The 21,635-nt window shown below is 41.4% G+C and overlaps 2 protein-coding genes across 4 annotated transcripts; one reads left to right on the forward strand and one right to left on the reverse strand.

The window, feature by feature from the left end:
• On the forward strand, positions 1–16,320 carry ints6 (integrator complex subunit 6). Its single transcript, XM_044019320.1, has 18 exons — positions 1–427; positions 551–628; positions 1,237–1,386; positions 4,623–4,712; positions 6,157–6,340; positions 8,867–8,992; positions 9,245–9,396; positions 9,902–10,054; positions 11,098–11,230; positions 11,351–11,445; positions 11,525–11,635; positions 11,777–11,992; positions 12,421–12,547; positions 12,663–12,805; positions 12,891–13,077; positions 13,857–14,228; positions 14,374–14,467; positions 14,622–16,320. Exons 1-18 carry the CDS (start codon positions 317–319, stop codon positions 14,713–14,715), a joined length of 2,616 nt encoding a protein of 871 aa, XP_043875255.1. The 5' UTR covers positions 1–316; the 3' UTR covers positions 14,716–16,320.
• Positions 16,321–16,415: 95 nt separating this feature from the next.
• Positions 16,416–21,409, reverse strand: serpine3 (serpin peptidase inhibitor, clade E (nexin, plasminogen activator inhibitor type 1), member 3). 3 transcript variants are annotated; one of them, XM_044051296.1, is made up of 9 exons: positions 21,186–21,408; positions 19,894–20,206; positions 19,321–19,542; positions 18,424–18,666; positions 17,376–17,574; positions 17,208–17,308; positions 17,055–17,141; positions 16,891–16,974; positions 16,416–16,613 (listed from the first exon to the last, which is right to left on the reverse strand). In XM_044051296.1, exons 2-9 carry the CDS (start codon positions 20,156–20,158, stop codon positions 16,561–16,563), a joined length of 1,254 nt encoding a protein of 417 aa, XP_043907231.1. In that variant the 5' UTR covers positions 20,159–20,206; positions 21,186–21,408; the 3' UTR covers positions 16,416–16,560. The 3 variants fall into 3 exon arrangements, with proteins under 3 accessions (XP_043907231.1, XP_043907222.1, XP_043907213.1); XM_044051287.1 differs by having other exon boundaries at positions 17,055–17,308; positions 19,894–20,168; positions 21,186–21,409; XM_044051278.1 differs by having other exon boundaries at positions 17,055–17,308; positions 21,186–21,409.
• Positions 21,410–21,635: the final 226 nt, after the last annotated feature.

The raw sequence follows: 21,635 nt of genomic DNA on the forward strand, positions 1-21,635 counted from the left end.
GCAGGGACTCACTGTGAGAGGGAACTTTGTTACTATGAAACTTAGAAATATTTGCAAAATATTGTAAAAATTATCAATATCCCTCGTGAACCAATAACCTGCCCCTAGGGTTTGAGGTTTTTAGGTTAGTTTGCCCGGAAAGGGCTTTTACACTCACTATTCTTACACTTTTTTGAAAGAATGTGTGAGACAGACAGTTAGCAGCTAGCTAGCTAGCTGAGAGGTGATAGAGGCGGCAGGAGAACAAAAGATTTTTTTGCGTTTTGGCCGGTTGTACTGACACTAAGTCCATGCAGAACGTGTCATTACCATCACAATGCCCGTTTTACTTTTTCTGATAGACACGTCCGCTTCAATGAACCAGCGCACCCATCTGGGCACTACCTATCTGGACATAGCAAAAGGCGCTGTTGAGACTTTTATGAAGGTACTGTAACCATGGGACACACTTGTACTGGGAGATCCCCAGATCATCATTCTGCTGTTGCAAAGCTCGCCTGTCAAACCTGATCTCTCGATAACCGTAAATAATTCTCTACTATTTCCACAGCTCAGAGGGAGAGATCCGGCGAGCCGAGGGGACCGGTATATGTTGGTAAATTTTGACGACGTTCCCTTCGGGATAAAGGTAGAGTTTGTTTTCGGGTCATGTCCAGCTTTATATTGCGCAGATAGACTGTCCTTCCATCGTTCCAACACGTTGTGATCACTACATCAATTGTGTTGAGAAAAATCTCCAGGAGGAGCTTTCATACCCCTTTTTAAACATGGCCGACATTTTGTTTCAATGTGAGCAGCAAGGAACTCTGGGTGTTATTTATACAGCGAGGTGATATCTTTTTGGGAGGGGTGAGGAGGAGGTGGAGGAAGGAGGGAGTGGGTGACAGACTATCATACTTTAATCGTTTGGACCAATTTGCCACTTTAGACATCGGACGCACATGACTTTGTACGTCTTTTTAACCATATGAACCTGGGCTTGTCACAATATCCTGTTAGAAACAGATCGGACACTTGGCTGTTGTGCTGTCACACTACTGGCTTGAAAGAGAGAAATCGACCTATACAAATGTTTATCAGTTCAGTATTTCAATAAACTCAGTCAAGTTAACCATTGACTTGACACTGAAGTTGCTCAGTGTTCACAGCTGGGCAGTCATCTGACGGTGTGTATTTCTATAACATGGTGTTATGTTTATATTTTGTTTTGTGTGTGTGTGTGTGGTTTTTTTTAAGGCTGGATGGAAAGAGAGCCATGCCACGTTCATGACAGAGCTACGGAACCTCCAAGCAACCGGACTCACATCTATTGGCCATTCCTTGAGGACCGCTTTTGATTTACTCAATCTCAATAGATTAGTGACTGGGATAGACAACTATGGACAGGTATGTAGCTCCTGAAGAGGCCAGACAGGAAATCAGATGTAGAAAGTGCTATGACATGGTGCTGTATACCCCCACAGACCCCAACTCGCTCCCTTACCCATATCCACAGTCTTACAAGCATCAATCCCCTGCATACTGTGACCCCACACACTTTCAGTCATGTGCTCAAGACACAAACATAACAGCAACAAGTTTTTAAAAAAAGAAGGAACCACTTACTTTCAATAACTGTGGTCCATTTCTTCATCGAGTTGGCGCCTTTCATTTATGCTTTTGAATCCTGGATGTTTTAAAAGCTGAACATTAGTGTTCATATACAAAGGCAAAATAAATGCACAGTGTGTTTAAAATCTGATGGGATAAACTGTTCATCAGATTGTGTACACATTTAATATTATTGGTAATATTTTATTAGTACTCTCAGCATAATCAAATGCAACATATTTGTGTTAAGTCCTACTTTATTTTTGGAGTTGTAATGTTGGCTATTGTTCAAATTGTCCGAGGCAAATTAATCGACATGTTATTTTGCGTTATTCTACATATGAACATGAATTTGGACGAAGTGAAATTGAATTGGTACATCTTCCTAATAGGTTAAATAGTAACTGAACATTCTAACTTTACTGGAAGTAGTATTTATAATAATAATGACAATAATAACATAAAAACCAAGTGCTGTGACTGGGATTTAATTCACAAAAAAACATTTAATTATTGAATTTTTTGTTTTCACAAGACAAATTGATGAATATTTAAGGAAAAGCTTCACAATTTAGGAAGTTAAGAAACCGACTCAATTGTTGTCATCCTTATTGGTTCGCGAATTTCAACTGATTCACTGTTTCTGCTCCGCTTCCAAGCATCACCAACTTGGGCTGTTTTTAGTTTTGAAAGCTAGTTTTTGAACATTAAGTTGTGCGAAAAGGGGTGTAATAAAAAGTATATATTGTGCTGAGAGGTTTTAGACTCCCATGAAGCCTCTCATGACATATCTGCAACACAAGACACTCGATCACTCTTCAGAGCGTGACACAAAATAACCAAAGAGGCTTGACCTTGATATCGTAGGAATTGACATTGAAAATGTGTTGCAGTTCTCTGTGAGGGAGACAGAATAGTCATTATTAATGTCAGCACACTTGTATTTGATATAGAAATCTGGATGTCTGTCTTCCATTGTGAAGTAAGCCAGGAGGATGACAGCAATGGTGAATGTTTAGCTAACCTTTCCTGAGTTAAAAATGGAAGATCCCTACCATCCAGGGTACATAGAACATACATAACGCATGTATCGTCAGTGATTAAAACAGGCCATTGTGTGCAGATGGTGTTAGTGATGAACCTGCTTTTCCTCTGACCTTGGACAAAATATCTGAAGTGTCTTTTCAAGTTATGTGGAGGAAGAGCAGCCAGGCTACACCTTTTTAAAGTGCACTTCTTTTCTCCGAGCATGTTTCACCAGTGCTCTGATATCTACACACACTTCCTCTTGTATACATATATTCTTCAATCCTATTACCTTCAGCAGCTGTAAATCAAAGTCACACAGAAGCTTATGTTTTGCTGGCACTGCATTTGCAGTCCCTGTATAACATCTTAACATTGTCCACTTGTATTTCCAATTTAATTTATATTTGCAAGACCACTTTGATTTTCCATCCTCCTATTTAAGTGCTGAATGTGTTAAATGATGAGTGTGGTAGAGAACCGGAGAGGGACAACACAAGGGGGAAGTACAATTTTGTCTTGTGCTCACCCACAGGGAATAAGCCTGTGGGTGAGTTAATATTGCCCAGGAGTGATTCTCTCTACGGTAACAAAGAGTCCTCCAGGTTGCCAGGCATCTGAGACGGCTCTCCCGTGGGAGATGAAGAGGGCTATAGAGGACGAGCGGGAGGCGACCCCGCACGTTATCCTGACACTGATCACAGTTTCATTAAGAGAGCAGGGAAAGAGGACGGAAAAGGATGAGGGCGAGGAAATGATATGACAGGTGATGTTTGGCCCTTAGTTAACATGTCAGCAGGGGTGATAAACAAGGGTAAAATGGATGTTCATCACACTATTGGCAGACCAGAGATCCTGCAGTGCCGCTTCAAAAGGACATGACTGTAGTGAAGCACTTTGACACCCTGTCACCCTGCAGTTAATAAGTATTTCCTTGTGTAATCAGTGTATTGATCATTTTTTAATGGCTCTTGTAAATTCATCATCTTGAACATGTCAACATCATTTTAAAGTCTGCCATCAAATGGTCAATTTACCCTTAAATCTAAAGGTTTTTGGTTACCACCTAATAAGATTTCCGTTCAAAGATGAATACATTATTAAAATAGTGGGCATTTTTTCCGAATGTGCAAATGATCACCTAATTATTCCAGCTCTTCACATGTTGGTTCTGCGGTGGACATCATTGCAATAGCAGAAATGGCTCATTCTGTCTTGTCAGTGTGGGGTGATATCATGTCACCTAATCAAATGGAAGTAGCTCGTATGACTAGCACTAATTGCTCAGCAACAGTAAAAGCTGATAAGACATGGATGCAAACATCACCCATCATCTGCCATGGTGGCCACATTTCCTACTTATTAGCATGCTATGCAAGTGCCTGTTATCATAAAGGGGTTTTGGGGAATTGAGAAAAGAGAGGGTTCAGGTTGTCATGGATACTAACAGCCCTGTGGATCCTGGTAGTCTCCTGCTTTTTACTTTGTTGTTTCTGAAACTGGACAAATTCATCATTCAGCAGAAAACACAGCCTACAGGTACAGTTGAAACTGAGTTGGTCCGCATCCTTAAATAACTGCACTGCTGTCAGAACAGGACGGCCTTTATGAAGTCTGCAGGACCCTGCAGTCAGGGCCAGCATGCTGACTGTTTCCTGACAGGACACGTCAGGCTGTGTTGAAGGTGAAGTTTTTCTGTGGTCGCTATGGAAGATCCCACAGTGCTGGTGTATAACGATGAATGCGTTGCTGCTCCACTTTCATTTTATCAGTGAGAAATGCTGAGGTCTTGAAATGGAAGAGTAGAGTTTTCATACAGATACTTGGGTAACATGCTCTGCCCTTATGGGTGATGCAGTGAATGTATAGTCCAGATGTATTCACTGTAGTCTTCCGATTTGTTTATTATTCTCTGTTAGTGTTAAATGTGTTGTGTTTATTATTTAATTTGTCATGTTGCTTTTAATTGCTGAAATTAATTCAGAATTTTCCTTCTTTCTTTGTAGGGAAGGAATCCCTTTTTTCTTGAACCTGCCATTATAATCGCTATCACCGACGGCAACAAATTGACGGGCAGCAGCGGAGTCCAAGACGAGGTCAGCCAACATGTCCATAGAGCTGAGCGGTCCCAGCCAATCGGGAGTGACTCCTGTGCGGTTGGATGACAACTCATGAGCCGTGTGTGATAACACAATGTTCAATTTAACACAAGCATCAAACCCTTATCTGCTAATATGAAGTTACGTTATAATTAGAATCCGAATGACTATGTCCCACGGCACCATATTTCACCTCTCTTACTATAAACTGCCACTTAGTGAAATATCTCTTCTAGTCTACTATAATGCTGGTCACGTCACACCAGGGTTTGACCTGCAACCGACAAACCAATATTTTTTTGTTATTTTGTTGATTAATCGATAAATCAATATAGTCATCAGTAATTATAATAAGATCGTTTGAGCATATCTTTAAATTCCTCATAGCCCAAGTTAATACACTTATTCTATTACTGTTTCAGTTCAGTGTTATACAAATCATTTATGTTTTGAACAAACCTCCCTCAATTTTTAATATGTTAGTCCACTGATATTAAAAAAAGCCTATCTGTAATTTTCCTTGAACAGTAAAACCAGAGACATCACTCATCCCTATCTATTTGATATTTGACCATCAGAAATGTTCTTTTGCGAAGCTGGATCGTTTTATATACTTTTTACAGATACATTGATTATCTGTGGTGCCTCCTTTTTGTCAATCACTGCATCGTTATAACTTCAACTGGTGTTGCGTGCCTTCGAAGGGCTGCAGCTACAATGATTTGTATGCTAGTCAGATTAACAGCGTCCCCTTGACAACTCAGTAATTCAGTCTCCAGTAAATTATTTATTTCTGCTCTTAAAGTTGTCGTCTCCTCTGCGTCTACCGTCCACACTAAATATTCCTGAAGCTCTTCCAAGTGAAATGGCGCAAACCCCATTTAGCCACATAGTCAGTAGACCTGAATCTTAAGCTCCAGTCTAATTCATGGCTCCTGCGTTGATTTCTAGGTGTGTATTTGTTCAGACTGAGCGCGAGTTACAGAGTAAGTGACGTGGACTTAGGAAAGTTGACTTAACTTGTGGCTTCTGGTTGTATTTAGTCATCTGGTCTGATCCACTTGGAAAATTGAGATGGAGAAAATCCTGAAATTTTCATTTTGCAGTGGGTGCCAACATAAATGCCTTAAAGCAGTTTAAGTAAAGTAAGTAGTACTTTGTGTTTACATGGCATTCAAACTAGCAATTTTTCATGCCAGTTTAAAAAACTAAATGTAAATATTATAAATATAACAAGATAAACAAATGGAAATCACTATTTGATACTTAATTTACTTTATTATCATCTAAAGCAAATGTTGAAGAGAAATCCACCTTGCGGAATAATGTTGTCTTTCAGTGTATATATAAAGTATATTGACATATTGTCCAACCAGCACTATTATCCATGCTTCCTTTCCTCTGTTACTGACTCTCTCTGTCATCGTCCTCCACTGTCTAGCTCCACCTGCCACTGACCACCCCTCTACCGGGTAGTGAGCTGACCAAGGAGCCCTTCCGCTGGGACCAGCGTCTGTTTGCTCTGGTGCTTCGGATTCCTGGCAATTCCTCAGTGGAGCCCGAACCTCTCGGAGGTGTCCCATCCGACGATTCTCCAATCACTCCCATGTGTGAAGTCACTGGAGGTAGGCAAACAGCTGGCGATTGGATTATGTGTTTTTTTTGGTGCATACCATGTAAAGCAACACCTCAAAATGGTTGTTCTCCTGGAGTAGCACAGAACATGTGTGTGATGTTGTCTGTGAGAAATGGAGTTTGTATTTAAAAGATGATTATTGGTAGATGCCCTTTTTTGGGAATCACAGTGTGTTGTTTTTAATGCTGGACTTGTCAGTTAACGCATCTGTCACCATATTGTCTTTCATGGTTAAGTGCAAGTCACCAAACGATGGTGGTTGCATTCTAGTTAAGGTGTCAAACATGTGAAATATATCAAGGCTTACACGACTCAACTAATTGATTGTAACTAGATCCTAGATTTCATCTGTATACTGTATTGAGATTTAAAAACTTAATTAATTATAAAGTAGATGTAACTGTAACCTGGAAGATAAACATATTTGCAACATTTGACCCCAATTATATCAATGATGGTAGGGGCAATTAATGCAACATATAATATAGCACAACACATTTCTGAAAGAGGTTTCTTTAAATTTAACGTTAAAACCTTCAAGGAGGGAGAACCTCTGGCAGGACTGTTGTAGTTTACTGCTTTAGAATCCACTCGGTGTACCTTATATTAACTGCCAACTGAGAGTAAATGCCATTATTAGCCAGTGGAACAGGTTGAGACAGGCTCCAAGTTTTTAAGACACCAGATCAAAACAACTATTTGTGAAACGCATGAATCATCTGATCTGTCAATACATAGACGGAGGAGAATTATGAGCCTCCTTTTAAGGAAAAAATGATAATAGAGATGAAAATTGCCTTGGCAACTGTTCTTTGTTAATTTCATTGAGGGACAGCCCAGAGCTTTGTCTCAGCTCGGTCTTGTTGCTCAACATTCAGAGTGACTTGTATTTTCAAGTTTGCTAGAATGAGCTGAACAACCCAGTACAAACACAACATGCTGTTGTCTTAACCCCGCTGGGACTGTGCTGCAAAGGTTAAAAGTGCTGCCTTCAAGTGCTCTTCAGCAGCGAATGACTGAGCCAAGGTTTTTCTACCTAGTCCATGATTGGATCTGTCATTGTCCCAATGACATGTCGTTGACTCTGTATCTGTAGTGTTCTCCAGGTGAATGTCAAAAGCCAACCCCGGCTGTCTACCTATGAGTTTTAAAGAACATCGACTTTAAAAAGTAGACTTTTATCTCTCTCCTGTCTCCAGTCCTCATACTACCTGTTATGGAAGCAGCTGTCTGGAGGAAGAGACTAGAATGATTCTAACGGCTGGTTAAGATTAACACACACACACACACAGAAGCATACTGCATCAGTGCTGTATAGCAGTCTGTGATGCTGAATGCAGAACATGACACAGTTCCATTGTCACCGTCAGTCTACAGTACATGCTAACTGTCCATTACTGCTGATGACAGACCTGACACAAAGCCACGGCTTTTTGAAATGAGTGAGTGAATGGGTTCACAACAAGGTCACTAGTGGGGAAGTTGGAGGCAGCAAAATGGTCCAAAAGCTAAATTAGACCAATCGGTTGTATTTGTGTAGGTTTGTGTGCCTGACTCATGTGACCCTTACCTTTTAGATTGAATTAGATTTGACTTTATTGATCCCACACCAGGGAAATTCACCTGTAACAGCAGCAGGGTTGGGAGCAGACAGCACCACATTTGGATATAAAATAAGCAATAAAAGATATACAAATGCAAAAAATAAAAAAAAGTAAAATAATAATACAATACTGTAGACAATGTAACAGGGATGAACAGCTGTGCAAGAAAGTGTTTATAAATATCAAATAGTACCAAAAATATTAAATAAAACATTTTGCGCATGAGCTGTAAAACTGAATTTTATGCAGATGCACATTTTGTGTGAAGATTGATTCAAAACCTTAAAGATTAGCATATTACATTGTGATGTTTTACATGAGCCTAAGGCCACTGTATTTTTAAATAGTACTGTGTGTATTCATCCTGTAATATGACACTGTTTTGATATCTAATGGCTGCCACCATTTTGAATCTGGTTAGAGGTTATGGTAAAATATCAAATTTTAGATTAGAATTAGTCATCAGTTCTTAATCTTATCTCGAGAAGAACATTCAACAACAGAAGGCATTTATTTATGGAAATAATAAAGCTGAGAATGATCACCCTAGATTTGTAAAGAACCGTTCAGCCCTTTTTTCTTAGCTCATGATTTTGTTTTTATGGCTCAAAACATTGTGTGATTCATGTTTAATTTCGCTGCTAATCAACCTTTGAAAAACCCTCTTCTTTACAATGCGCTTTCCTCTGTACCAAACAGCAAGCAGGCAGTTAATGAGATACTTAAATAAAATAATTGTTAGATTAACACTCATCAGCAAATGTGCCTCAGTTTGCTGCATCTTAAAAAATAATGAACTTTTAACGTGTTTTGACGACACAGATTCAGTGAGAATGTACCGCTAAAACTGCATTGAGTCTGTTCATATTTTCAGGCTTTTTACTTCAAACTTGTGTATCTGTGTGTTGCAGGACGTTCCTACAGTGTTTTCTCTCAGCGCATGCTGAATCAGTGTCTGGAGTCGCTGGTGCAGAAAATTCAAAGCGGAGTAGTGATAAACTTTGAGAAGACGGGGCCTGACCCTCCTCCACTGGAAGGTAAGTCACCTCCATTTGTCTACCTTAAATTATTCCACACTTTTTTTCCTGACTGATTAGCAGAGAACCTCTTTTGTTGTGGCCCTCTGAACTGACTGTTCTTTACTGTTGTTCATAAACAGCTGGTGGATGTCACTGTAGACGCACAGTTTCAGTTGATCACAACTGTTCTGTTCTGTCTCTTGTTTCACATGAGTTCCTGTTAGCGGTTCAACGTGTAAAATAATCTGCCCCTTGAATGTTCCTGTACAGACGCTCAACCTGAAGCACTGAAGTCCGGTCCACAGCCATGGCATTGCTGTCACAAACTCATCTACGTACGACCCAACCCTAAAACTGGTGTGCCCATCGGTCACTGGCCCATCCCCGAGGCTTTCTGGCCTGACCAGAACTCCCCCACACTGGTAAGAAACTTGTGCAGGAATCATCAGAAGTTTTTCTCATCACCCTGAGCCACAGTGGAATTTCACCGATGATCTCTATTCCTGCAAAGAATGGAGGCACGCAAATGTCTCAAATATCTAATTAGCGTACAATAATGAAAAAACAGGTAACAGTTGTTTTTTTTTCACATGGACAAACAATATAAAAAGTCAGTTCCTGGAATAATAATGAACCAAACATGAAGGAATTAAGAGTCATAAAACAAAATTACAATTGAAGCGGCAACAAGTAGTTAAATATGTGGCAGCACTAAACTAGGTCCCAGCCTTTTTATTAAGTCTTAATAAAATGCCTAAGGAGAATTCCTTGCATTAAAAAAAATATGTGAATGAGAAACTTGTATATTAAGTTTTATGTTTACAGCATTTTAGTTGGATGCTTGGTTTTTCCCTGTAAGTGCAGAGTGTTATTCTCAAGGTGTTTTGACATATACTGTAATATTACCTGCTTTTCCCCCTCACACAGCCCCCCCGCTCAGCTCACCCCCACGTACGTTTCTCCTGTCTGGACGCTGAGCCCATGGTGATAGACAAGGTGCCCTTTGACAAGTATGAGCTGGAGCCTTCACCACTAACACAGTACATTTTGGAGCGAAAGTCGCCACTCACCTGCTGGCAGGTAAGGCTCCATGTGAGCACACACACACAGACACACACACACACACACACTTAAAAGGAATACAGATGTTTTACTTTTTCAAAAATGCCTCAAATGTGGGTCGTTTTAGTTTGGTAGCCACTTTAGCAGCTTTTATCAACAACCCTTCGGTCAGTGCAGCTGTCTGTGATCATGTGCACGAGACTGATTTAACATAGTCCTTTCAAAGCTCTTTGATCGACGCACCTGTAACCTGGACATACTCATTTAAAAAGGAACTCTTTTTATTTTAACATTCCTGTTAAACATGTGCTTCTTTTTTCATCTCGGCTCCTTCACAGTTATATTTTTATGGATGCCCTTGATAGCTGATGGAAATAGCTGAAATAATTTAAATAGTATAGCAAATTATATTTAATGAAACTTTGAGTGAACAATTTCAGCAGTGACTGATTGAATTCTCATGAATTCAATCACCAGGATACCTCTTAAACCACTGAGCAAATTTCCTTATGCCTTCTTACAATGAGATGAATACTAACTGTTAGTCTGCTTAATTATCTAACATTATTTAAGTGCAGGTAAGGTTGTAAAGAGTCACGCCAGATCTCAAAGTGAAGACCTGACATTTATAAATTGTCTGACACGTCCATATATGGTCGGTGTATAAAGATAAGCCCATTTTGTTAGGCATCAGATTCTTTCCTCTGCTGCCACCTTCAGACCTTTCAGCAGGTTTGCTCCATTAATGATTAAGATAAAAGCTTGGAAGCATGAAGCTGTTTTCTCGTCTCTAATGGTCATTAAAAGTCTTTTGTCTGCCCTCCATACCTGCAGTTTAAAAACAAGGGTGTCCACACATCCCCCATGTTATTATTAATGTTTCTACTTTAACATATCAAGATCAAAACATAAGCTTTCTCTTAAGAGATAGTTGGTAGTTTTTGCTTCACCCATTGTTGACTTTACTGCGATTCCCTGTGTCACGTGCAGCCAGTGTCGTATTGTCAACCAAAGGACCAGCTTACAAAAGCATTGTTGATTGTTTTTCTTTTTTTCTTTAGGTGTTTGTATGCAACAGTGCCAAGTACAGTGACCTGGGCCAACCTTTTGGCTACCTGAAGGCCAGCACAGCTCTCAACTGTGTTAACTTGTTTGTGATGCCCTACAACTACCCCGTGCTGCTGCCACTTCTAGGTAAGACTGAGGGATTGATTCTAGGTCTCCATTTTCAGTTTATATCTCTTTATGTGTCATTTCTACTGATGTTATTTGTCAGTTGATTGATTTTTTTTTTCCCCCGTCCACCTTTTGCAGACGACTTGATCAAAGTGCACAAGTTCAAGCCGACCCTCAAATGGCGGCAATCCTTTGAGAACTACCTGAAGACCATGCCTCCATATTATATCGGGGTCAGTGGGTTTTGCATTACTCGTCAGTTCTTAAAAATAAAAATACCACATTGGCCTTAATGCTGTTTTATTTCCACAGTCTTTAAGAAAAGCCCTGAGAATAATGGGAGCGCCGAACCTGCTGGCCGACAACATGGAATACGGCCTGAGCTACAGTGTAGTCTCGTATTTAAAGAAGCTCAGTCAGCAGGTTTGTTGTTAATTATAGCGTATTTTTTTTTGTTCAGACACACACACGCACGACACGATAGCAAAGTGTTTATGGGTTTCATTGTCAGTGAAGAAGTTACACACTTCTGAGCTATTTTCCATTATTATATTGTGTTTCCAGACAAAACTCGAGTATGACCGCTTGATCGCCTCGATTGGTAAAAAGCCACCGCCAGAAGCAGGCATCAAGGTGCGTTGGCGGGGTGGAGGTTTATCGCTGGCCCAGCGTAGGAACTTCATCCAGCAGCTGCAGAGTCTCACAGGAGAGACACTAACTCTGCCCATGGAGCTCAACACCAAAGAGTTTCAAGGCTTTCATCTGGCACTACTCAACAAGGTAAAATTATTATTTACACTTCCTAACCTCTTCATTAAGAAAGTGCTGTTCAGGCATGATTACAAACATGTTGTCTGACTTTTACTGACGTTTACCGAGCTGCTCTTTCTTTGATAGTTGTGTTTTTTGTTTTTAACATGAGGACAATCCTTTTTCCAAGTCTCACTCTTTCTCATTACATTCTGCTCGGACCTTCACTTCTTCCCTGGCTTTCCATCTAACAATCCTCCTGAGCTTTCTATTGAAATGTTTTATGTGGTCTGTTAAGGTACTTGAGAGCTGTGACATTTTTAAGATGGCTGTCACTTAAGGGCTGCATCCACTATGTGTCCACTTTATTACAGCCATCTTTCTCAACTTGACTGGATGTTAAATTCAAATTTGCATCCCTGCCTTTACAGTCCCCTATGTCTTGTGTCATGAATCAGGGCTTCAAACCTCAAAGCTTTAGGAATCCCTACGACATCCCTCGCAGCCACTTACTGGACCAGCTGAGCCGAATGAGGAGAAATCTGCTCAACACTGGCGTCTGTAATCTCAGAGGGCAAGACTCAGGTAATCCACAAACTTGCAAACTTGAACAACTGACAAGGATTCTCAGATGAAGTGCTCCTGAGAAAATGTAGATTTCTCCCTCCACATTTCATTAATTTCCCCGTCTCCTCTCCAGACCAGCTCCACAGTGTGCCAATCGCCCAAATGGGCAACTACCAGGACTTCCTCAAAGCTGCTCCTCAGCCTCTTCGAGATGCAGACCCTGAACAGCCCAAACGCCTGCACACGTTCGGCAACCCCTTCAAACTGGACAAGAAGGTTAATGCCACTGAACTTCTAAGGCCACATGAAAATGACTGAAGAATTCCAGCCATTAACTGTCTACCCCTCTCTTTTCTTTCAGGGCATGATGATCGACGAGGCGGATGAGTTTGTAACCGGCCCTCAAAACAAGGGCAAAAGACCGGGAGACAATAACAACATGCAGGGTGGAGGTCCCAAGAGACGCCGCTGCATGTCACCTCTGCTACGTCTGGGCAGGGCTTACACACCTCCAGTGACGCCCCCGGCCAGCCCTCGATCCACAGGGGGTGAGATTTGTGACATTTGAGACGTTTCTGACCCAAGCTGCGTTTCCACCCAGCAGTGCAGTACATTTCAGTGCAGCACACGCACATGGTATGGCTTGTGTTTCCACCACAGGGTTAGTAGGCCGGGGGTTTTATTAGCTTTGCAGCCATGGAAATAACATGACGTCATGCCAGAGCAACGCACTGTAGCTCGCCCATAAATTTAGCAAAGAAGACAAACAAGCCACAGTGAATTTGACTGTGTGTGTTGACAAAAAGAAACACAAACAGCCCTGACTTTCTCACTTCCTTGTTTGCGTTTTTCCCATTCCATTCCCGCTGTCAACCAATCATTGCAATGTGTCTACCTCCACCCTTGAGATGCCACACCACTGTGCTACTTCAAAGATCCAGTGACCAACATTTAGGAGGGTTTATTCTGTGGGGTGAAATAATAAAGAAGAAAGAGGAAATGGCAGAGGTGGTGGGAGAGGAGAGGCTTGTGAAAGAGTCTTACCATTAGATGGCACCAATTCTCCCTCATTCTTACATACTGGGCTGGAGAAGGATGTTAAAAAGTGGGACGGTCATTTTGGTCTTCTCAAATTTTGACAATCAACGTGCAAATAATTGCATAACATACTAAACTGGGCTGTACTGCTTGGTGGAAATGTAGGAACTGTAATGATGCCCTTTGGTGTTTTAATTTAAGCAAATCTGGACCTGGATGAGAGTATCACCTAACAAACAAACACAGCAGAATAAACAAATGTTACTCTATTTTAAATCTGACCCCATAGATATGGACATGAATGAAGGAGCACCTGAACCAGACTTGATCATCAACCACCTGAATCAGAACCACTATAGCTCAGACAGCGGCTCGGACTCGGAGACGGATAGCCCCTCGGGGCTGGCCAACCATCAAGAGAACCACACAGACATGGCTCCTCAGGACCTCGAGCACGGGGACGATGAGGACGATGAGCGACCACACGTAGACGAGCTGCCGCTGGGCAGTGAGGAAGGACTGGACATGGTGCTCCTGGATGACCAGCCCCCTCGCTACATGTCACCTTCAGCTCTGAAGAAGCACATTCACAGTGAGACAACGAAGGTCAACAATGAGCTGAGGGTACTCATCACCAAGGAGATCAGGAAACCTGGCAGGCGTGAGTAGAATAAACATGACCTGGCTTTTTCACTTTGGTTATCAATTGTTATCTGAGGAGTAAAGGTGTAGAATTTGATCCAGGTCAGCAGGTGTCCAAAGCAATAATCAAGTGATTAGTCCTCATTCATGTCTTTGTGCTTCAGACTATGAGAAGATCTTCCACCTCCTGAAGCAGATACAGGGAACGCTGGACACCCGGCTCATCTTCCTCCAAAACATCATCAAAGAGGCAGCCAGGTGACGAGTTCAACCCTGCTCTCACGCATACATCTTGTTGCTGTGAACACCAGCAACACATTCCATTAGAAAATATAGTTATTACCTGAAATGTTGCTTCTGATTGAGAAAAATATGAAAAATGACATTCTTTTTTTTTTTCTCCTGTGCAAAGGTTCAAGAAGCGTGTTCTCATTGAGCAGCTGGAAAACTTCCTCGAAGAGATCCACAACAGATCCAATAACATGAATCACATGGATACACTTTGAGACCGCCTCCGTCTACCACTGAACTTACGGACAACAAACCCCACAACCCTCCACACTCTTCTAACCCGACGCCCTCCGTGGTTTTGGGGCCCATGCGGAGACGAGAGGAGGACGGCATCCAGCTCACAGTGTTTACATCTCAGTCCTGTTATATTGGTTTATGCGGCATAAACTGAAAGCAGTGTTGACTCTAAATGATGTGAGGGCATTGTCCGATATCAAAGAAATCACTTTGCTGCTAAAGGTGAATCCTTTGCCGAAGCAATAAGATTATTGCTGGTCTGTAGAACATTTGGGCTTGGTTGCTTTCCGTGTGGAGAACCTGTCGTCTGGCGTCTCCTCATCTAATTTAACAGTCTTGGTTTTTTTTTTTTAAACAAATGACATTAAATAATTTTCCAAATGGGGAGGTGGAGTAGGACCAACAGATGGTAGCCTGCATCTGGATGTGATGTCCGGTCACATTTTCTCTGGGATGATGTTACAGGCTGACTATGTGAGAAGGGTTGGCGCTGTTTGCGTGTGGTTGTGTGAGCGTTTGCCGGAAGCTCAGAGTCGAATGGGATCCGGTGGAGACACTTTTCTCCTCGTCTCTTTTCATATGTTCGTTTCTGATTTCTTGTAGGTTCATTTTTGGTGTTTGTTTTTTGTGGAAGGATGAGCGTTTATTATTCTGTGTTTAAAAAGAAATTGAACTTTCTGCACTCCAGTAAATGAAGCACTCCACTACTGCGCTCTTAAATTCACCAACAATCCGATCTTAATTTTGTCAACTTGTGGTTTACCTACCAGAAAAATGGTTTTATATTACATAGTGATTTGAGAATGACTAATTTGAAATATGTAACCACTCCTGTCATTTATGCGCAGTGAACTTTAAAAAAAAAAGGATAGTAAAAAGTAAAATAATTATGAATAATGCATCGTTGTCAAAAACCTCAAAACCTGATACTAATGCGTCTCACCCACCAATAACATTGGAGCTGCATTTACTGCTCGCCCATTTCTATCTTCTTTTAACGTGAATGATCTGATGTGCAACACCAACTGTTGTCCCCTGGAGTGCTGATGAACAGAGGTCTCAGATGCCAGCTTGTCCCAATGTGCTGGTTGCTGCCAAATAACACCCCACCCCCATGAATCTCAAACCAACTCCTTGTCACTTAAACATGAATGCACTTGTGTAGATTTGAGAATGCCTATTTAATGTCATTTTAAAAAGGAAAAACTACCTTTTTGTTTTCAGATTTGTTCCTCCCCCAACGTTCCTCGTATTTTGTGGTCAGCCTTTTTCAATTTTCTCAAATGTACACAAATTAATCTGAATTGAGGTCTGGAAGTGGAGAGTTGATTTCTGATTCACGGGGCAACCCTCTTCCGTTCCCTCCCTCCTTGGACAGGGACCAAAATCTGCCATACTTGTCTTTGTTCGTGAAGAGGCCGCTACCAAAAGAGTATTTTGAATACACTGTAAAGATGTAAATAACCTTAGAGTACTATTTAAAGAGAATGTTCAACGTAAAAATGGCCTTTTTGTAAGTATTTCCATGAATAAAGTTTCTATTTTACACTGTGAAGGGCCATGTAAATAAAGTGTTCTGTAAACATGTGACTCTGTGTTTTTCTTCCTTTTTTAAAAACACTGTATTAAGCAGAAGATTTTTTTTTAATGGGGGAAAAAAAGGATCTGAACACTCAAATTGTAAAAACATGTATTAAAATTTTATTTACAGGTATATGTACAAAAATAGTGTCCCTCTTCCTGTCCCACAGTGTCTGTGGACTGTCCTCTGTTGGTCCAGAAAATAAATACCAGTAGTGAAATAGGTGTGTGTGTGTCAGAAGTTAAGGTGCTTGGTCAGAAGGGTTCATCACTCGGCCCATGAATAAGACGGATCCTGGAATGGAGAGCAAAGCAATGTTCCTCAAAACTACTTCATGTGACATGTCAGGATTAGAGTGAAAGGTGACCCCTGTTGCCGTTTAGTCCACCGTGTGTGTGTTTTTGAATACCACCACTAGAGGTCATGCTTTAGCTGAACACATCTGAAACTAATGCAAGCCTCATGTGCAGACTTTATTGTACACTATAGCCTGATTTGTGGAATGATGTGAACTACAGCATGGAGAACAGGACTCTGTGTCACCTTGACTGAAGCACAGTACAATAAATACCTGTGTTGATCTGTCGTAGCAGGAATAAGAACGGCCTGTCTGCCTTAAAAACTGGAGCACGGGATCGTTTGAGTAGCACCATAGCTGCAAAGAATAACCACATGTAATTAACTTTAAATTACCTTGATTTTCTATTATTACACAGAGCTTCCTCTTTGTCTTACCTGTGGCAGCGGCTGCCTTTGTGCCATCTTCTGTGACTTCTATTCTCACTTCATGGAAAGCATCAGACACGTAAAGACCTTCCTCAACTGCAAGGGGTAACAAACTGTCAGCTGCCAGCAGAGCTACACTTAGCACAGTGTGAGTTGATGTACCTGATATTCCACTGAAGTCAGCAGCTGTGGGATTAAAGGCATCACTGATGCCCATGGCAGGAAGCACTGACCTCAGGTTAAACTTGTTCTGCATTCTGAACCTGGAAAAATATCAAGTGTGAGTCCTCGTAAACAGCATTTTTAATATACCGCATGATCGATCTGCACCTGGGCAGGAAAACGTCCATCTTGGTTCGGCGCAGGCCGGTGTCCCAGGACGCCAGCTGGCGGGCGTTAAGCTGGGAGTCAATGGTGGACAGCGGTGTCTTCCTCTCACTGGGAAGGACCACCTGCAGGCTCAGAGAGCGGTCCAGGTAAGAGAGCTCCAACACAGTGTAACGCTGGTCTGATAATGTCCTGAACTGACCTGCCAACGAAAGCAGACATTTTAACATTTGAATTATGCTTTTAAAATGTCAGTGCAACTGAAGCAGTGCAATTATGGATCTTGTTCTTTTGACAAGAACACGCAAGTGTCACAAGTTCTCCTAGTAATTATATTGCAGCGTGATGACTTGTTATTAACTCTGCTGTCATTTCAGATCCTGTCTTGACTCTATGTATGCAAATCACCTCACCTGGCTTCACTGATCTCCTGCAGCTCATTCTCCCTAATTAGGCAGCAGCATATATACACGCTCTCTTGCTCTGCTTCCTCCCGGAATCTCTTATGTAGTTTGCCTAGCCGTTCTAGTTCCTAGTTCCTAGTTCCTTGTTTCCTGCCTCAACTGTTATGTGTTATGAAATTATTATTATTTTTTATGTGTAACAAATTCTATTCAAATCGTGTTAAAATTAATTCACATTGATGTGGCAAATCAATGTGACTCTCTCTGGTTTTCTCAGTGTACTGTTGTTTAGATCTCACGTCGCCTGGTAACATTCCCACACTGCACACAGGAAGCGCTTTGTTTTAAAGCAAAAAGGTTGCAAACAGGTTGGAGTATAAGCGTCAACACAAAGAAGCACCCTTGAAAAGTCCCAGGAGTGAATTCCACTGCTCATAAAAACCCAGTCGACCTGCAGTTTGATAAACGCTTCTTTCTTCTTGACCGAGCCAAGTTTCAGATGGACACAGAATGCAAAGACCAAACCATTCAACAACAGAAATAACATCAAACGTTATGTGCTGTAGATTCATTTGAATTTGCACTATCCTCTCATGTATTTGTTTTAAGGGGAAAAAACAGACACATGGATGGATGCCGTCTCTTACCAAATCTGACCTCTGTAGCTTGATACATCATTGGCACTTTGATGGTGCTGCCATCAGAGAGAGTGAAGGGCAGGTTCTGGGTGTTGGTGAAGACGAAGTGTTTCTGCCAGATGCCCCTGAAGGCCACTGTGTTGACCAGGGCCATCTGCAGCCAGTGGCCCCACCACAGAGCCTCGGCCTGGGCCTCACCGGAGCCCGACAGCTCCCCGCTGCTGCTTCCTGACTGCAGGGGCCATGTCTCATCTGGGAGGTAACAAGTTTTAAAGGTCATCACTGTCCCATGTGGTCAGATGCAGTGAACAGAAGAACATGTAAAGAGGTTAGATGGAGATGTGTGAGTTTATTTGGGGTTTGGTTGTAATTAATGCCATGACATTGTATGTGGAAAAGAAAGAGGAGAACACAAGGCAGAAGAGAGTGAAGAAGGCAGTAATGCAACACTTCAATGTCATAAAACACCAAGAACAACATAGTTGTGAGTATACATAGACTCAGTCCTCATCAAAAAACAGATTCTGCTTCTGTTTTAAGTGTCCAGTGTGTAAAACTTATGTGAAATGTATGTTCATTTGGCAGAATTTGAAGGAAAATAATTCAGTGTACAATCATTCGATTGTATGATTTGATGTTTTTCATTATTCCAGGATGAGCCTTTTATATTTATAGCATTAGCCAGGTCAGCTCATTTTGGGCCACCATGTTTTTACAGTAGCCCACAAATCATTTGAGTTTTGATGCTTTGAAGTTAAGACTACATAGGTTCTCCAACAATAAATGCAAGTGTATACCTTTAATGTGCTGTGAAAACAATCTGATGGTGTGGGTTTCTGACAAGCAAATAACTGCATTATACGAAACTCATTTCATTCGGTTTGATTCCAAAGCTGCTTCAGTTACCATGGTTGTGCCCCGAGTGTTGGCTGCCAGCGTGGCTGGGCTGAGTGAAGTTGGCTCGGACCACACTGGTGTTCGCCCAAGCAGCAGCGTGGTGCGTGAACTCATCGAGGAGACGAACGCCACTCTGGACGAATAACGTGCAGGTCTGCTGCAGCCACATCCCCTGGCTGCTGTTGCTCATGTCGCCATGTGAACGCAACAGGAAGTCCTGTATCTGGGCTTCTGAAAGATCAGGAAATGCAGAGGACAGACGGGTCAGATGTTATTAAAGTAACGGCAGAATTGAGTGGGAGATTTTTCTCACTTTTAACCTAGAGCCTGATATAATCCATTCCATTCAAATCTGTGATGTGTGTGGAAAACCAGCCGCTGCAACCCACATTTTGTTAAACACACTGACCACTTGACCCCAGAGCCAAGCTGCAGGAGTGGTTAATGAGATTAGAGTTGGTGTGGAGGCATTATATGTATTATGTCTCCTAACAGCAGCACTGAGGGCCACAACCTCCATAACCACTGCTAAATGAATGAAAACGTTCCTCATTGTTCCCTGTGAAGTGAGACCAACCTTACCATTAACATTGTATCCCAGTGTTTGCTCCAGCTGTGCGAGCGTGTTTCCCCTGGCACCGAACTGTAGCAGACCCAGAGACAAGGAGACGCTCACGGGAGACACGATGAGGTTGGAGTTGTTCTCCGTCTCGGTGAGGGTCTGATAGAGGCTGACAGCGAACCTGGTGTGCAGCGCTTCCATGTTTTCCTGAAGGCTGCCACTGCACTGGCTTCCCTCGACCAACCAGAAGCCAATGAAGAGTGAAGCTAAAGGCAGGCGACACATTTCCTCACAGCTGCAGGAGGAGAAGTGTTCTCAGATGCAACCGGTGATCTGGGAGATAAAATCCTGTAAGATATACTATAGATACTGTATAATAACTATGTCAGTGTCATCAGCAAAGGTAAATGACACAAAACTGTGCAGTTTTGTAATTGAGTCATTTTTGTGTACTTGTACTTATTTTTTACAACCAATTGTCATAATGTGATAATTACTATTGGGCATTTGAATGTGTGTGATATATTGCAGGAGGGATCATTTTAACAACTCACTGTAATCATTACATTATCGGAGTCATTTAATGATTTAATTAGCTATAAATCATGTTTGGGTTTTTAATTACTTATATGCGTTTACATCATAATTGGCAAAGCAAACACAGTACAGTCAGTGTGAACTCTAAAGTCACAATTTTCTAGGGATATTAAGTGAAACCATTATCTTACACATTGGGTTGAAGTGGTCAGGTCACTGTAAATATTTCAAAATGTTTGTTTATTATGTAAAATATAGTTGCTACTCTGCAGTATAATGCTAACCTAAAACTATTCTTATATACTAATGTATCTTTAATAATAACCCAGTTTGAATAGCCTACGTCAGTTGTATTGACATGCAGCTAGATTTAAATGAAATGTAGGACGGTAATATTTTTATACTTTTTTCAGATAACAATTTTAAAAACGTATATTTTATGTAGAGCCCCTTTCTGCTGAAATCTGCAAATAAATGCAACAAACCTGCTATACAAGTACATTTGCAGTTATTTCTAGCACTACAACTTCTATAGCTAATGCAGTGTAAGCTATTATTTTGTATAAATGAGTACATTTTATATTTTTTGTGATATCACAATTCAATCTTTGTCATACTTGTGTATTTGTTTATAATGCAAAATGGATTCGTGATTATTCTGGTAATTGGCAATACAGTGTTTTTGAGATTACCTGATAAACGCAAAGGACCATTATGGTGTTGTTTTAGGTATAAAGTGTCCATATCACTGTTGTGATGATGATGATTGACTTACCTGCAGACAGGTGAGATGGTAGTGTCCGGTAAACTCCACAAGTTCTGTCAGACTGGCACCAACCATTCAGCCTCTGCAGGGGGATACGTGTCCTCTACCGTCTTCACTGAGGCAGCCTGCAGTCATAAGACCGTGTTTAAAGGGTAACTCTCCGCCGGTCTCTGTCGGCGATGTCCGTACCATTCGTCCGGGATTCCTGCCTCCTCGGGGCTATAAGGAGCCAGGCGGAGGGAGGCATGTCACCGACCAGCAAATCCCAGACCAGGCAAAGGAAGAAAAAAAAACAAACATAATACACCCACACACGCGCGCACGTTACGCACGCACGTTCTTTGAAACTTCAATTTTGCTAGGAACTATTATTAAGCCCAAGAATCTCATTCCTGTGAGAATTTTTTATTTTTAATTATATAATTAATAATAAAAAAAGAATAAAATGATGTATTCTGA

Source organism: Solea senegalensis, linkage group LG2 (assembly GCF_019176455.1).
Source record: "Solea senegalensis isolate Sse05_10M linkage group LG2, IFAPA_SoseM_1, whole genome shotgun sequence".
NCBI classification, from domain to species: domain Eukaryota; kingdom Metazoa; phylum Chordata; class Actinopteri; order Pleuronectiformes; family Soleidae; genus Solea; species Solea senegalensis.